Below are 17,840 nucleotides of genomic sequence, written 5' to 3' on the forward strand. Positions count from 1 at the left end.
AATCTCAACGCTGTGAGCATGAAGAGGTCAGGCACAGGCAGCGGAAGGAGCATGTGGTAAATCAGTGCCACCCCCCCCTTCCCCCGATGAATATCTGTCCCCCCTGTGGCAGGGTCTGTGGCTCTTGTGTTGGACTGTTCAGCCACCAAATAACTCACTTTAGGAGTGGAAGCAAGTCTTCCTCGACTTCGAGGGACTACCTATGAGATGACAAGATGTAATACTAGAGACCACATTATCATACAAGTCTCAAGTTCCCCTGGTTGCAAAACTATGCCTCAGCCTAAACTTACTCCTATTAGTCTGACTGTGATAAGGTCATTCTGACAACAGATGAATCAGACAAGGGAAGTCTTCATGTTTCAAGAACTCTGGATCTGTGTTCAATGCCCTTAAGGCCCCCAACCCCAATTGGACTGTGTCAAATATCCCAATTGGGGCCATTATCTTTACTGCAAAACAATGTTATTTTACATGTACCTGATAGTAACGCAAAACTGCGCAGGATTTGCATGGAAGTGATCTACAGTGTTACTTTACAGGACATTCATAGGAACTTTAATACAATATTTTACAATTGCTATCAGTTGCCTTTGGGAATTCTAGGCCAATACTGTATGCAACACTATCGGATTTCTGCATGGAAATCCTTTGGGATTTTTGCTTGTTCCAGTATAATAGTTCTGTAAGCCCTGGATAAAGAAGGACCAAGTTAAAATACTGTGTAAACCAGACATTGCCCACTTAAAAACCACCTCTAAAAACCCAAAATCCATTAATATCTTATTTTTCATAACCAAATCTGTGCATTTTAAAAAGTGCAGAGAAAATCACCCATGCATTAAGGGCATGGCTGAGTACTTTTTTTGTGTGCACAAAAACACACTTTATATAGTTACAGACACACAAACACACACACGGAGACGTACACAGATTTTAAGTTCCCGTATTTCGCGTTCTTCCCTCCCCCCCCCTCACTACGTTGACTGAGATAAGTGAAACGGGTGTCTTTAGAAACGCTAGCATCGACACCTGCACCGGAAAACTACAAATGTCAGCTTACTCCGGAAAAAAATACAAGTTATTTTCCCGATGCAGCAAACTCCTTTACTACCGGAAGAACGGTTTGCTTTTTTGCGTCACAGGAAAATAAAAACGAAACTCTAAGCCACGTGACAACTGGCCACAGACTCCTCAGACACAGAGAATGAATTGTGTCACTACCAAAATATGTGGGTTCTTTTAGGGGTGTAGGGGAGGGGAGCTGAAGCACTAGGTGGATATGACCTTTTGACTAAAAAAAATGTTCCTGGCAGCTCAATGCTATACAGTCCATGGCATATGGATTGGCTGCTGGGCTCCCAGAGTGTTGGCTGAGTGATCCATGACTTCAGTCCACCTGCTTCATTGTGCATACTTAAAATGTCAAGGTTAATCAGATGTTTTCTCTTCTTGTGTCTGTTGTTTCTCCCTCTCTTTTGATTTGGTGAATAATCATGCCTTGAGTTGGTGCCACTGAGCTACAGCATGCCGTGGTCTCCCAATCATATCCTTCCAATGTTTGACCTCCCCAGGCCCACTCTTCCAAGACAAGTATATCTGGGATAGACAGAAAAAGCACGAGATAAAAATTAGACATTGTTAAACAGCAAGTCATTAAATTGTTTAAATTTGATCCCTATTTTCTGAAAGCATCTTCCCCACTCGTGCTGTGCTCCTCCTACTTGAGGCAGGAGTAGGGCAGTCACCAAGCAACCACCAATGATGTTTCTTGATTGAAGAGAGGACCAGCAGTGGCCCTGTTACGTATTCACTTGCTTTCAAACCTCCTCCTACTACACAAAATACAAGACAAAATGATCCCTCTCTCTGCCAGACAACCAGACAGGTACATTCAAAAGACATGGCAGGCTGCTATTCACATTCAGGATGCTCATTTTGTGGCGGGAAAATATTAGTGTATACTTTGTACTCATAGGGCTTAATAACTAAGTAGTTTAATTTTAAGAAACGAGACATATGTGGCATTGTGAGTTTAATGGAAGACTATCAATGCTAAGTTAATCCATTTGGTGGAGTGCTCGCCACAGAATTTGCGATCAGATATTATGTATTTTAAATTTGATGGAATAAAACCAAAGTTATTTTTGAATTACCATGTGTCCTGGTTACTTTCCACTGAACATATAAAATTCTGCCTTTGCTAAATGTAATGTCAAAATACATTTCTGTACATGCCTCTTTACTCACTAAACCAAAGGTTGAACTTTAGAAAATTACATGTCTTTTCAAAAGTCAAAGTTGTAGTATTAAAGGAGATTGCCTTCCCTCCCACACCATCTCATAAAATACGACTTTCAACTCTTTTGTGCAGGCTTCTGGTCTCTCCTGCATTTCATGGGAAGCCACAATTTTCTGCCCTCCCATGAGTTTCATCATCTCCTGGCTGCATGCTCTCTCTCATTAAAGGGCATGAGTGCTAGGATTGCCCACTGACATATTCATTTTATAGGTGCCACTCTTGGCTCAGTTGCAGCAATCTTGCCTCTGAGTCAGAAGGTGGTGGGTTCTACCTGCTCCAGACACTCGAGCATATAATCTATACTGACACCTCAGTGCAGTACGGAGGAGAAATGTTCCCGCCAAGGTGCGTGGCCGCGCAGTAAACTCAAAGGTCCCACGCAGGCCACTCAGCGGCTTTTAACATTGTAAATACCACGCATGCAGATATTTAAAGGGACAATTCATTTACAGAGACAGCTCACAGGGAACAGTGCTGAGGAAGTGCTGCCTTGTGGATGCCCTCTCAGTTGGGAGTAAAAGATCCTATAGCACTTCCCAAAGAAAAGCAGGGCAGTTCTCCCAGTGGCCTTGCCAATATTTTAACATCACTAAAATAGATTATCCAGTCATTATCTCATTACTGTTTGTGGGACCTTGCTGTGCACAAATTAGCACATAATGTAGGTGATAGAGGGGCTCGGCCAGTGGGATAGCTTAAGGGCATTAACTTTATGGATAAGTTGAAGTGGAGGATGGGAGGCCGTGCAGGATAGCACTGAAATCAGTGAGTCTGGAGGTGCCAAATGCAGGGATAAGAGTTTCAGTGACAGATGGATTAAGGCGAGATGAAGGTGGAATTAGGCAGTCTTTGTGATGTGAAGTATATGGGTTCGGAAGCTCAGCCTGGAGTTGAATAGGATGCCGAGATTGCAACTAGTCTGGTTCAGTCCGAGACAGTGACTGAGGAGGGGGATGGAATGGTCTTCCCAATATGGAACTGGAGGTAATGGTGGCTCATCCAAGACTGGATGTTGGACAAGTAATCTGACTACACAGAGGGGTTGAGAGAGGTCATGGCGAGGTGGAGCTGGGTGTCATCAGCATACATGTAGAAGCTGATCCATGCCTTTGAATTATGTCACAAAGGAGCAGCACGTAAATGAGGAAGAGGTGGGCGCCAAGGACAGATCCTTGGAGGAATCGGGAGGTAAAAGTGAGGGTATGGAAATAGAAGCCAATGCCTGACACGCTCTGACTACCATAATATAAGAACATAGGAATTAGGAACAGGAGTAGGCCATATGGCCCCTTGAAGCTGCTCCACCATTCAATAAGATCATGGCTGATCTTTGACCACAACTCCATTTTCCTACCCAATATCTATAGCCCTTGATTACCCAAGAGTCCAAAAATCCATCCATCTTAGCATTGAATATATTCAACCCTTCGGCATCCACAGCCCTTTGGGGTAGAGAATTCCAAAGATTCACAACCCTCCGAGTCAAGAAACTCCTCCTCATCTCAGTCTTAAATGGCCGACCCCTTATCCTGAAACTATGCCTCCGAGTTCTAGACTCTCCAGCCTGGGGAAACAACCTCTCAGCATCTAGCCGGTCAATCTCCCTCAGAATCTGATCTGTTTCAATGAGATCACCCCTCATTCTTCTAAACTCCAGTTTAATATAAATTATGTATTTTCCACCTAAGCACTCCAATACTCCCTGAAAACATAAAAGATTTGTGGTGGGATTATTTTTTTTTCAATGTAATGTTGCGCCTTTAATCGAGATCACTGCTGCTTCCCTTTGAGCCTGGAGTGTCCTGCACTGTCCTTTGTGTGCAGACCTTCGGCCTGGGCTAGTAGTGGGCCGCGTGGGGGGAGGACCTTCGGCCTGGGCTAGTAGTGGGCCGCGTGGGGGGAGGACCTTCGGCCTGGGCTAGTAGTGGGCCGTGTGGGGGGAGGACCTTCGGCCAGGGTATTCGACGTCCAGGAGAGCGGGGAGAAGGTTGCACCGGATGCCAGAAGACGACTTCGATTGGTATGCTGATTCTTCACTTTTGAATGTTTCAAAAGGGTTCCCTTAACTATTTGGAGTATTTTGGGCATCGATGGAAAAAGGTAAATATTTTTTTTTGCCATCATTCTTTTTTCATCGCAGGAGCATCAGTACGAGTAATGTTATATTTATTTTTTTATTTTATACCTGCTTATAGTTAAAATTTGTTTTTTAAATTACCTTAAGAGTTTAATTGTAAGATAAATGGAAGTTCCTTCGGCCAGGGATAGCAGCGGGCCAGTGCAGATTCTCTAACTGCGGTCTCTGCGCCGGTTTTAAAAATTTTGTTCGTGGGTAAAGTTTGCCTTATGTAAAGAAATGGCGCGGAACCTTCTTTTACAGGTACACCAGTGCCAGCATGTTTGGTGCCAAACATTCTGGCGCTGGTAATAGACGCCGGCGCCCCGACACTGGGTAATCTTTGAACTGAGCTTCGGTACCACAAAATTCACCGGGCACCGAAAAAACGGCGTCCAGTGATGGACAAAATTGGAGCCAAAAGGTGCAATCTACTCGATCTGTCCTCATAGGACAACAGAAATCAATCTAGTGAATATTCAGTGCACTGCCTTTAAGGCAAGTATATCCTTCCTCCTCAAGTAGACACCTCAAGTCGCTGGAGAAATACCACCATCGATGTCTCCACAAGATCCTACAAATCCCCTGGGAGGACAGACGCACCAACGTTAGCGCCCTCGACCAGGCCAACATCGCCAGCATTGAAGCACTGACCACACTTGATCAGCTCCGCTGGGCAGGCCACATTGTCCGCATGCCAGACACGAGACTCCCAAAGCAAGCGCTCTACTCGGAACTCCTTCATGGTAAACGAGCCAAAAGTGGGCAGAGGAAACGTTACAAGGACACCCTCAAAGCCTCCCTGATAAAGTGCAACATCCCCACTGACACCTGGGAGTCCCTGGCCAAAAACCGCCCTAAGTGGAGGAAGTGCATCTGGGAGGGCGCTGAACACCTCGATTCTCATCACCGAGAGCATGCAGAAATTAAGCGCAGGCAGTGGAAGGAGCGTGCGACAAACCTGTCCCACCCACCCTTTCCTTCAACGACTATCTGTCCCAAGGACTATGGTTCTCGTATTGGACTGTTCAGCCACCTAAGGACTCATGTTAAGAGTGGAAGCAAGTCTTCCTCGATTCCGAGCGACTGTCTATGATGATGATCCTTCCTCAGATAAGGAGACCAAAACTGTGCACAGTACTCCAGGTGTGGTCTCACCAAAGCCCTGTACAATTGTAGCAAGACTTTCTTATTCTTGTGCTCCAATGCCAACTCCAATAAAGGCCAACATGCCATTTTTGCCTTCCTAATTGCTTGCTGTACCTGTATGTTAACTTTCTGCATTTCCTGTACGAGGACCCCTAAATCTCTCCGAACACCCAATTTTAGTAGTTTCTCATCAGTTAAAAAATATAATTTTTTTCTATTCATCCTACCAAAGTCACATTTCCCACATTATATTCCATCTGCCTCTTTATTGTCCACTCACTTAACCTGTCTGTATCCCTTTGCAGACACTTTGTGTTCGCCTCACAGCTTACTTTCCCACCAAGCTCTGTATTGTCAACACACGTGGATATATTACACTCGGCCCCTTCATCCAAGTCATTAATATAGATTGTAAATAGCTGAGGCCCAAGCACTAATCCTTTTAGCACCTCAATAGTTACAGCCTGTCAACCTGAAAATGACCTGCTTATTCCTACTCTGTTTTCTGTCTGCTAACCAATCCTCTATCCATGCCAATACATTACCCCCAACCGCATGAGCCCTTATCTTATGTAACAACCTTTTATGTGGCACCTTATCAAATGCCTTTTGAAATTCAAACAAACTACATTCACTGATTCCTCTTTATTTACCCGACTAATTACATCCTCAAAAAACTCTAATACATTTGTCAAACCCAATTTCCCTTTCATAAAACCATGTTACCACTTCTTTAATAATGGATTTCAGCATTTTCCCAACGACTGATGTCAGGCTAACTGGCCTGTATAGTTCCCTGTTTTCTCTCTCCCTCCTTTCTTGAATAGTGGGGTTACATTTGCTACCATCCAATCCGCTGGGACCGTTCTAGAATCTAGGGAATTTTGGAAGATCAAAACCAATGCATCCACTATCTCTGCAGCCACCTCTTTAAGAACCCTAGGATGTAGGCCGTCAAGCCCAGGCGATTTGTCGGCTTTTAGCCCAATTAGTTTTTCAAGTACTTTTTCTCTACTGATCTTAATTGCTTTAAGTTCCTCACACTCATTCGCCCCTTGCTTCACCACTATTTTTGGTAAGCTTTTTGAGCCTTCCACGGAGAAGACAGATACAAAATAATTGTTTAAAATCTCTGCCATTTCCTTATTATAATTTCTCCTGTCTCAGCCTCTAAGGGACCAACCCTTTTGCTATCTTCATTTTTACATACTTGTAGAAGCTCTTACAATCTCTGTTTTTATATTTCTTGCTAATTTACTCATTCTATTTTCTTCCTTTCTATCAATGTTTTGGTCATCCTTTGCTGGTTTCTAAAGCTCTGTCAATCCTCAGGCTTAATGCCGCACTTTGCAGCATTATAAGCCTCTGAGATGGATCACTTTTCCTGTGGAATTTTTATCTCTCAACGTAATGAATATTCGTTGAGAATTTTGGAATATTTCTTTAAATGTTTGTCACTGCTTATCTACCGTCATACCTTTTAATCTAATTTCCCAATCTACCTTGGCCAACTCACCCCTGATATCTATGGAATTGGCTTTATTTAAATTTAAGACTCCAGTTTCAGATTTAAGAATGTCACTCTCAAACTCAACGTGAAATTCTATCATATTATGATCACTCTTCCCCAGAGGATTCTTTGCTTATAGAGATTACTAATTAATCCTGTCGCACTACACAATACAAGATCTAAAAATAGCCCATTCCCTAGTTGGTTTCATGACGTATTGTTCTAGGAAACTGCCTAGAATACATTCCATTAACTCGTCCTCCAGACTACCTTTGCCAATTTGATTAGCCCGGTGTTACGAAGATTAAAGTCCCCCATAATTATTGCATTACCTTTGTTACAAGATCCTATTATTTTTTGATTAATACTCTAGCCAATGGTATCGCTACTATTAGGGGACCTATACACTCCCACCGGCATTTTCTGCCTCTTGTTTTATCATACCCCCACCCATACTGATTTTACTGCCTGATTTTCCAAGCGAAGATCCTTTCTCACTACTGTTCTTATGTCATCCTTTATCAGGGCTAGGGCTACCCCTACCCCCTCTTTTTCCAGTCTGCCTGTCTTTTTGAAACCTCAAGTACCCTGGAATATTTGGTTCCCAACCATGGTCGCCCGTGAGCTTTTATCTTGTGCAGTAACCTTTTATGTGGTAACTTATCAAATGCTTTCTGGAAAGCCAAATACACCACATTCACTGGTTCCCCCTTACCCACCCTCTCGTTACATCCTCAAAGAACTCCAGCAAATTTGTCAAACAAGGCTCCGGTTGGGGTGGAGTGTAGAATGTTTCATAGAAACATAGAAACATAGAAAATAGGTGCAGGAGTAGGCCATTTGGCCCTTCTAGCCTGCACCGCCATTCAATGAGTTCATGGCGGAACATTCAACTTCAGTACCCCATTCCTGCTTTCTCGCCATACCCCTTGATCCCCCTAGCAGTAAGGACCTCATCTAACTCCTTTTTGAATATATTTAGTGAATTGGCCTCAACAACTTTCTGTGGTAGAGAATTCCACAGGTTCACCACTCTCTGGGTGAAGAAGTTCCTCCGCATCTCGGTCCTAAATGGCTTACCCCTTATCCTTAGACTGTGACCCCTGGTTCTGGACTTCCCCAACATTGGGAACATTCTTCCTGCATCTAACCTGTCTAACCCCGTCAGAATTTTATATGTTTCTATGAGGTCCCCTCTCATTCTTCTGAACTTCAGTGTAAGGGGTGTCGCAGTTGTATGAGACGGACTGGTTGGGCTGGGTGCTCTTTACCTTTCCGTCATTGTTCATAGGTTTATATGTAATCTTCAGGGCTGCTGACTGAGGGCCGTGCGGCTCTTTGTCGGAGCGGACACGGTGGGCCGAAATGGCCTCCTTCTGCGCTGTAAATTTCTATGTTTCTATGTTCTATGTTTCTATGATTTCCTTTTCATAAAACTATGTTGACCCTGCTTGACTGTATTATGCTTTTCCAAATGTCTTCCTTAATAATGGATTCCAGCATTTTCCCAACGACAGATGTTAGGTTTATAATTTCCTGTTTTCTGTCTGCCTCCTTTTTTAAATAGGGGCGTTACATTTGCCATTTTCCAATCTGCTGGGACCTTTCCAGAATCCAGGGAACTTTGGTAGATTATAGCCAATGCATCCACTATCTCTGCAGCTACTTATTTTAAGACTCTGGGATGCAAGCCGTCAAGTCCAGGGGACTTGTCCGCTTTTAGTCCCATTATTTTACCAATAACTTTTTCTTTAGTGATAGTGATAAAGTTCCTCCCTCCCTATAGCGCCTTGATTATCCATTATTGGGATATTTTTAGTGTCTTTTACTGTGAAGACTGATACAAAATATTTGTTCAAAGTCTCTGCCATTTCTCTGTTCCTCATTATTAACTCTCCAGGCTCATCCTCTAAGGGACTAACGTTTACTTTAGCTAATCTCTTCCTTTTTATATACCTGTAGAAGCTCTTACTATCTGTTGCTAGCTTATTCTCATAATCCATCTTCTCTCTCTATTATTTTTTTAGTTATTCTTTCCTATCCTTAACCCTGGCTGGCAACATAGCCTTTGGAACTCCCAGTCGTGGCTGCAGAGAACAGTATCTATCCCTCTAATTATACTGTCCCCTACCCACTGCAATATTCCTTTTCAACCGGCCCACTTGAATGGCCTCCTGTACCATGCCAGTTTGCTCATCCACCCTGCAGACTTTGTCCTTATCCACACAGGCAGCAGGTTTCTCGTACCTGTTGGATAAGGGCAAAGGCCGAGGCTCCTCCAGCACTGCACCTGGGGTCCCCTTACCTGTGCAGTCAGGCCCTCCTGTTCCTGACCACTAACCAGACCTGTACCACTCCCTAACCTAAGGGACTGCCTCCTGGGTCGATGTGCCCAGGTAACTTTACCCTCCCTGATGCCCCACAATGTTGGCACCTCAGACTCCAGCTCAACATTCCCGAGCTGAAGCTCTTTGAGATGCAGACACTTACTGCAGACGTGGTCTTCCGGGATCGCGATGCTCTCCACAAACTCCCACATGCTGCAGTTGTGGTGCACCACCTGCAGAGACATCCCTATATAACCTCATTTTATTTATTTAGTTAGTTAAAGTTAATTAACTTAGCTTATAGTTTAATTTTTTAATTAATACTTGATCCAGTTCAAGTTATAGGTGGATCAAATTTAATATTTATCTGTAACACAAACCACAAATAGTATTGGAGGGAAAAAGCAGCACCTCCTTTCGCCTCTGCTCCGAATTCCCACTCTCTCCAAAATTCCCAACTTTAACACTGTTTAGGACTCTGTTTAGGACCACTCTGTGCAGATCACTCTGGATAGGTAAGAGTTATATAGTTGAGAGTGGAACCAAGCGAGGACAACCTCACTGAGCTATGCAATGGAGGAAAAGTGTTTGAGGAGGATGGTATGGTCAACAGTGTCAAAGGCTGCGGAGAGGTGAAGGAGAACAAGTAATCATAATGGACAGTGGTCACATAAGATGTTATTTGTGACCTTGTTTAGGGCGGTTTTGGTGCTGCGGCAGGGATGAAAACCTGATTGGAGAGATTTAAACATGCTATGGTGGAAAGATGGTCACAGATTTTGAAGATGGCAACACATTTAAGAACTTTGGAGACAAAAGGAAGTTTGGAGATTTGGCTGTAGTTTGCGAGATCTGTGGGTTAGGATTTTTTTTTTGAGGATGGGGAGATGACAGTGATATTGATGTTCGAAGCTGTAATAATTTCCCATACTGAAGTAGAGTCCTGATAAAGTTCCCCATATTAATAGTCTTTTACAGTCCAGAATGGCCCGAATCATAATAAAAGTATTGACAAACTATGTAGATTAATAAACTGTAGTCGAACTGCTTACATTAAAATGAACTAGATTGGCATAGAGACATCAATGGCCTTCTTACTGAGGGGATAATAAACATTGGATAAACTTACCCACTTTATGTGAAGCCAAGATCCTATTGTGATGTGAATCTTGGAACACTATTACAAGAACACTATAGTTAACATCAATTGGTGTTTTTGTACAAACCTTTCCAATAACATCATTTCTGCTGAGTTTATCTTTATCCATCACAGTGATTACAATAGTCGTCTCTCGCAATATCTCCGTTGGTACATCGAACACAAAAGACTCATTAAAGATGGGATTTAAACACCTCTTCATCACAAGCGTCTTCTTCTTCTCCACTTTCTTGTCTTTGTACATCAGCCAAACTTTGACGTAAGGATCTGTGAGGAAGGCAAAACATACAGATCACAAATCAATTGTCCAAATGATTTATGATAACAATGGTCAATAACATGATAGCTATATTGAGTGCCAATGCTAGCTTTTTGATACAGCAATTGAGGAAAGCAAACAGGTATTAACATGGTGCTGAGGAAACTCTTTCAAAATAAGAGTAGCCTGACGCCTTCCTGCTTATTCATAAATGGAAACAGCGCCCAACCACATTAGATGATGCAAAGGAAACCTTCATTTCACATCTGGGGCCTAGAGTTAAACCAAGTTGAAATTAATAAGAGGTTTATCTATGGTCACTGCCATTTATTACATAGTCTAACTGTAATGAGTTTGGGCTATTTCAACCCAATTCTGAATGACCACAAATGATAAAGAACTGTTTGTAACTCAGCATTAGTTGCCACTAAATCAGCATGTCACTCAGGCCATAAGCTTGGTGAATCACAAGATAAGTAAGAAAAAGGAAGGCCATCAGCCCAGAAAATTCTAAAGCTCCCTCAGCGCATCATCCAACCATCACTTAAATGATTCCTAAATGTTCTCCTTCGCTATTCTACCCTGAAGTCCAAGTATTGGTCATTCTTTGCGTGAAGAACTTCCTGATATCATCTTACATTTACCTATGAAAGATTAAATCTGTGCCCACTTGTCCCTATTGAAGTAGTTCCAGATTTACCTTTCTATATGGGTGTAAAATGGGCACATGACCCAATTTGGGGGCCAACAGCCCATGTCTAAAAGGATACCTGAAGGACTTCCAACCTGATGTTTCTCAGGCTTCCCTGCTGGCCACCTAAACCGCATCATCTCCTTACATATGTAAATGTGGGGCGTAGTGCCTGTTTTAGGAACCCGCTGGGAAATTGGATATCACGGAGCCCAGCACCCGCTCAGCTCCAGATTCTTCAGTGGCCATTGCAGCCTTAGCAGTGACTGCCAGCAAAAGGTAAGTTTAAACTGTTTCTTTTTTATAGCGTTATTGTGGTGTTTAAGATGATTAAATAATTTGATAGGGTAGATAGAGAGAAACTATTTCCTCCGGTGGGGGGGGAAGTCCAGAACAAGGGGAATACCTGAAGATTTGAGCCAGGCTGTTCAGGGGTGATGTCAGGAAGCAGGAAGCACTTCTTCACACAAAGGGTGGTGAAAATCTGGAACTCTCTTCCCAAAAAAGCTGTTGAGGCTGGGGGGTCAATTGAAATTTTCAAACTGAAATTGATAAATTTTGTTAGACAAGGGTATTAAGAGTTAGGAACCAAAGTAGGCAGAGGGAGTTAAGAGGGAGGCATGATCTAATTGAATTAACAGGCTCAAGGGGCTGAATGGCCCACACCCATTCTTGCGTTTCTGTACAGCCAGGTGGAGCAGAAGTGTTCCCCCCAACTCCCCAGTATCTTGATTGGCACCACCCACTCATTGCCGCTCCGTCCCGCCTACCCCCCCACCCCCCAGTTGGGACTTACTTTCAGGCTGTTGTTGAGGAGGATAGCGTGCCGATATTCATTTTCTTCATGGGTCAGCTGCCTGCGCAGGTCTGTTAGACACCAGCACCTCGTCCAAACAATACTCTCGAGGTCCAAGGCCCTATTTCAGGCCGGCCTCAGGCCTCCTCGTTCTAACATGTGCTGCAGCCATTTCACCGCCTTTATGCTCGAAACTGGTGAATTTCTACCCCATTGTACAAAGGAACATTACTCTGCATTTGGCTGGCGAATACTTCACCAAAGTGTGTCCGATGTGAATTATTTGTCTCAACAACGAAAGACCATTTCATTTCCAGCATTAACATTCCTTAACTTTATGCATAATATTTATCTAGATTCATTTTTAAAATTCCTCAATTTCTGTTAAAATACAACTAACTTTCTTCCTGCATTATCCATTGAATTTTGTACTATGATATCTTACTGGCAAGTACCCTCTAAACTTATACTGGTGAATTTTTGAAGCATTGTAACTGGGTTGTATTGTACCTGACCACAAGAGAGTCATCATCATAGGCGGTCCCTCGAGTCGAGGATGACTTGCTTCCACGCCAAAAAGTTCACAGGTGTTTCGATGAAGGAGGTAATATTCCAGATCCTGAACTAAATCCTGAAGGGAGGAAGATGCCTGTGTGTGTGGATTTTTTTAACGTGGGGTGACCGTTGCACACCAGCCACCACACGGGCTTGACAGAGCTAGGTCTTGGTCCAGTGGCAAGGGTTAACCAAGATAACTGGAGACCAGCTCTGCTGCACGGACCTAGTGCGCACACATATCGCAGTGTGGGCTGGCCCGTGCTGCCCCTGGGCCCCTTGCCTCTTCTGGGCCCCGATCACAATGAAACAATACATTCTTATTTACTGTTCAAATTCAGTACATAATACTCAATGTAAATATTTTTGCACCCACCTGATGTACCTCCTATGTCCATGGCTTTCAGATTCCTTGCTTTAATAATGTTCACAGTGATCGTGTTGGCAGTTGGGTTGTAACACAATGACAAGAGAAGTTCTCCTCGACTCCCCTGAAATAACCATTGAAGAGCCAAGTTATTCTCATTTGTGGTCATTTCTGAATTATCTGTGGGACAAAGGCTTCCTGAAAGTGATAAAAAGGCTTATCCAGACATCCAAGACGTGTTATAAGCCATAAGAGCAACGCTGCAGTTTATATCTGTCATTGGAATCCTGTGCCAAGGCCTGAATAATGCTCCCAGCTATCCATTACTCTGGGGAAATAATTACACCCTAAACCTCATGGGGATTTTATTTTCAGGCTGTTTAATAGTAGTGGACACTTTGTAATGTTGATAAATAGTGATGTCTGTATTGAAGGATTAAATGGACTTTGTTATAATCACTATGACTTTGCAAGTGATCTTCAACAACAAGAACCAGCAGACAGGGCAGCATGAATTACAACACCTCGAAGAGTGAAACACCCTCTTAGTACAGAGCTGAAGCATCAGCTGAGATTTTGAGCTGAAGTCTGTTGCATGGCTCAAACCAATCTCGAAGCCAGAAGTGAGAGTGTTCCCAGCCAAGCAACGAATGCTGCATGAAACAGAATTTTAGTGAGGGGAAAGACATAGAAAGATAATGTAATACGATTTCTCTACTAGAGAGAACCAGAAGCAAAGTCTACTATACCACTGATGCCTTGAGTTATTACAGTCTGAGGGAATTAAATCAATTTTCATCAGTGAAAAGAAGACTGAAAGATATAATGACTTAATCATTCAGTTACTGAAAGGCAAAAATACAAATGTTAGCAGTTTATTCACTTTAACCCGTATTCACAGAACTAGACATAAAAGCAAAATTAAAAAGCTTCAAATGAGTCCAGAAATTGGAAGAAACAATGTTATTTCACAGAGTAATAAGAACATTTCTTGGATTTAACGCATCAAAATATCTAAAAGCATTTCATGTGATTAATTACTTTTATAGGAAAGGCAAGGATTAATTAGGGACAGCCAGCATGGATTTGTTAAGGGAAGATCATATTTGACTAACCTGATTGATTTTTTGAGGAGGTAACCAAGAGGGTAGTGCGTACGATGTAGTATATATGGGGCTAGAACCTCCACTTTTGTGCTTATCGCCCAAAAATGGGTGCTATTTCTGGCGTGGGCGGTAAAAAAGGGTTTTCAGATCACCGGCTTCTCGCCCATTCTCAAAGCACCTAGTCTCCATTTTTGAAAACGGGCGTCACCGCGAGCGATCTGAAATGAGCGATAGCGTTAAACTTTTTTGACGTTCTGCCATAAAGTGTCGCCGTCCTTAGCAATGGCATGGCAATGCTCGATTCCCACGATTCAGGAGGTCATGGGTCATCATGACATGCGCAGAAGAGGAGACAGAGAGAGAGGGAGCAGAGACGGACTGAAAGTGTGTGTGGCTGTGGTGTGTGCTTGTTTGGATGTTGTGGGAGGCACGAGGGAGATTCACCAGCAGCAAAAAGCCTACTAAGCACCAAGAACATAGTTGGCACCGAGCTTTTGTCCAACAAATAAGATATAACATAGAAGGGATGGAGGAGGCCCTGGAGCTGGTAGCCAGGAACACTGATGACAGAGGGCTCCCAGTGTTCCCGGAGTGCGGCATTGCACCCCAAGGTGCCGCACCCCATTGCTTCTAGCTCAGAGCACGTTCCCACCTTGGGACTGTCCTTTCCTGTATCCGTCCAAGCAGCATTTCGGCCGTCACCCCCCCCCCACCCCCAATGAAGCATCGCCTGAGGAGCTCCTCGGCCAGGTGGCTTGGAGTCAGGAGGGGAAGGGGAAGGGGTTGAGGTAGGGAGGAGAAGCGGGGGTGGGGGGGGGGGGCAGGGGGAAAGGTTGGTTTATACAGAAATACTGATGATTTCAGACTAATGTTCAGTTTAAATGTTTTTTATTCAACAAAACCTTGTAGTGCATTGGCTCAGATAGCTGCACCGTTACACGCTGGTGATTCCTTATCAAAGGGTATAATTGCACTTAACTTCAATCAACTTAAACTTTAACTGTCACCAAGATGATGCCCACCATTGATGGATGACCTGCACACCCAGCAGTGTGTCAGCCTTGTAAATAACACCAACGCTCTTTCAGGCAAAGCGATCATTGATGAGCTCCTGACATAAGGCTCTTGCAGCTATCATGTCACCACGGGCCCTTTTATGCAGTCTACAGGGGGCGGGGGCATGGCTTCAGCGTCAGCCTGATTGTCTGGGCCGATGTCAGCGTCTACCTCCTTGTCCTCCTCTTCCTCTTTGGTGAGGTGGACTGTCAGACTCACCAGGCAATTCTTGTACCCTCCTGATAGCCAACATTCAGGAAGGATAGAATAAAAGGAAAAGGAGGTGGGGTAGCATTGCTGGTTAAGGAGGAGATTAAGGCAATCGTTAGGAAGGACATTAGCTTGGATGATGTGGAATCTATATGGGTAGAGCTGCAGAACACCAAAGGGCAAAAAACGTTAGTGGGAGTTGTGTACAGACCTCCAAACAGTAGTAGTGATGTTGGGGAGGGCATCAAACAGGAAATTAGGGGTGCGTGCAATAAAGGTGCAGCAGTTATAATGGGTGACTTTAATATGCACATAGATTGGGCTAACCAAACTGGAAGCAATACGGTGGAGGAGGATTTTCTGGAGTGCATAAGGGATGGTTTTTTAGACCAATATGTCGAGGAACCAACTAGGGGGGAGGCCATCTTAGACTGGGTGTTATGTAATGAGAAAGGATTAATTAGCAATCTCGTTGTGCGAGGCCCCTTGGGGAAGAGTGACCATAATATGGTGGAATTCTGCATTAGGATGGAGAATGAAACAGTTAATTCAGAGACCATGGTCCAGAACTTAAAGAAGGCTAACTTTGAAGGTATGAGGCGTGAATTGGCTGAGATGGATTGGCGAATGATACTTAAGGGGTTGACTGTGGATGGGCAATGGCAGACATTTAGAGACCGCATGGATGAACTACAACAATTGTACATTCCTGTCTGGCATAGAAATAAAAAAGGGAAGGTGGCTCAACCGTGGCTATCAAGGGAAATCAGGGATAGTATTAAAGCCAAGGAAGTGGCATACAAATTGGCCAGAAATAGCAGCGAACCTGGGGACTGGGAGAAATTTAGAACTCAGCAGAGGAGGACAAAGGGTTTGATTAGGGCAGGGAAAATGGAGTATGAGAAGAAGCTTGCAGGGAACATTAAGGTGGATTGCAAAAGTTTCTATAGGTATGTAAAGAGAAAAAGGTTAGTAAAGACAAACGTAGGTCCCCTGCAGTCAGAATCAGGGGAAGTCATAACGGGGAACAAAGAAATGGCGGACCAATTGAACAAGTACTTTGGTTCGGTATTCACGAAGGAGGACACGAACAACCTTCCGGTTATAAAAGGGGTCGGGGGGTCTAGTAAGGAGGAGGAACTGAGGGAAATCCTTATTAGCCGGGAAATTGTGTTGGGGAAATTGATGGGATTGAAGGCCGATAAATCCCCAGGGCCTGATGGACTGCATCCCAGAGTACTTAAGGAGGTGGCCTTGGAAATAGTGGATGCGTTGACAGTCATTTTCCAACATTCCATTGACTCTGGATCAGTTCCTATGGAGTGGAGGGTAGCCAATGTAACCCCACTTTTTAAAAAAGGAGGGAGAGAGAAAACAGGGAATTATAGACCGGTCAGCCTGACATCGGTAGTGGGTAAAATGATGGAATCAATTATTAAGGATGTCATAGCAGTGCATTTGGAAAGAGGTGACATGATAGGTCCAAGTCAGCATGGATTTGTGAAAGGGAAATCATGCTTGACAAATCTTCTGGAATTTTTTGAGGATGTTTCCAGTAGAGTGGATAAGGGAGAACCAGTTGATGTGGTATATTTGGACTTTCAGAAGGCGTTCGACAAGGTCCCACACAAGAGATCGATGTGCAAAGTTAGAGCACATGGGATTGGGGGTAGTGTACTGACATGGATTGAGAACTGGTTGTCAGACAGGAAGCAAAGAGTAGGAGTAAATGGGTACTTTTCAGAATGGCAGGCAGTGACTAGTGGGGTACCGCAAGGTTCTGTGCTGGGGCCCCAGCTGTTTACACTGTACATTAATGATTTAGATGAGGGGATTAAATGTAGTATCTCCAAATTTGCGGATGACACTAAGTTGGGTGGCAGTGTGAGCTGCGAGGAGGATGCTGTGAGGCTGCAGAGCGACTTGGATAGGTTAGGTGAGTGGGCAAATGCATGGCAGATGAAGTATAATGTGGATAAATGTGAGGTTATCCACTTTGGTGGTAAAAACAGAGAGACAGACTATTATCTGAATGGTGACAGATTAGGAAAAGGGGAGGTGCAAAGAGACCTGGGTGTCATGGTACATCAGTCATTGAAGGTTGGCATGCAGGTGCAGCAGGCGGTTAAGAAAGCAAATGGCATGTTGGCCTTCATAGCAAGGGGATTTGAGTACAGGGGCAGGGAGGTGTTGCTACAGTTGTACAGGGCATTGGTGAGGCCACACCTGGAGTATTG

The 17,840-nt window shown here is 43.8% G+C and overlaps 1 protein-coding gene across 1 annotated transcript in view; it reads right to left on the bottom strand.

The window, feature by feature from the left end:
• Positions 1-1,494: 1,494 nt before the first annotated feature.
• LOC139279656 (synaptotagmin-7-like) overlaps positions 1,495-17,840 on the bottom strand; it is a 287,107-nt gene continuing 270,761 nt past the window's right edge. The window contains exons 10-12 of the mRNA XM_070898762.1: positions 13,241-13,355; positions 10,631-10,830; positions 1,495-1,599 (exon numbers count right to left, since the gene is read on the bottom strand). Coding sequence (XP_070754863.1) covers positions 1,495-1,599; positions 10,631-10,830; positions 13,241-13,355 — 420 coding nt within the window. The remainder of the gene's footprint in view (positions 1,600-10,630; positions 10,831-13,240; positions 13,356-17,840) is intronic.

The sequence above is a fragment of the Pristiophorus japonicus genome, chromosome 14, assembly GCF_044704955.1.
Source record: "Pristiophorus japonicus isolate sPriJap1 chromosome 14, sPriJap1.hap1, whole genome shotgun sequence".
In the NCBI taxonomy this organism is placed as follows: domain Eukaryota; kingdom Metazoa; phylum Chordata; class Chondrichthyes; family Pristiophoridae; genus Pristiophorus; species Pristiophorus japonicus.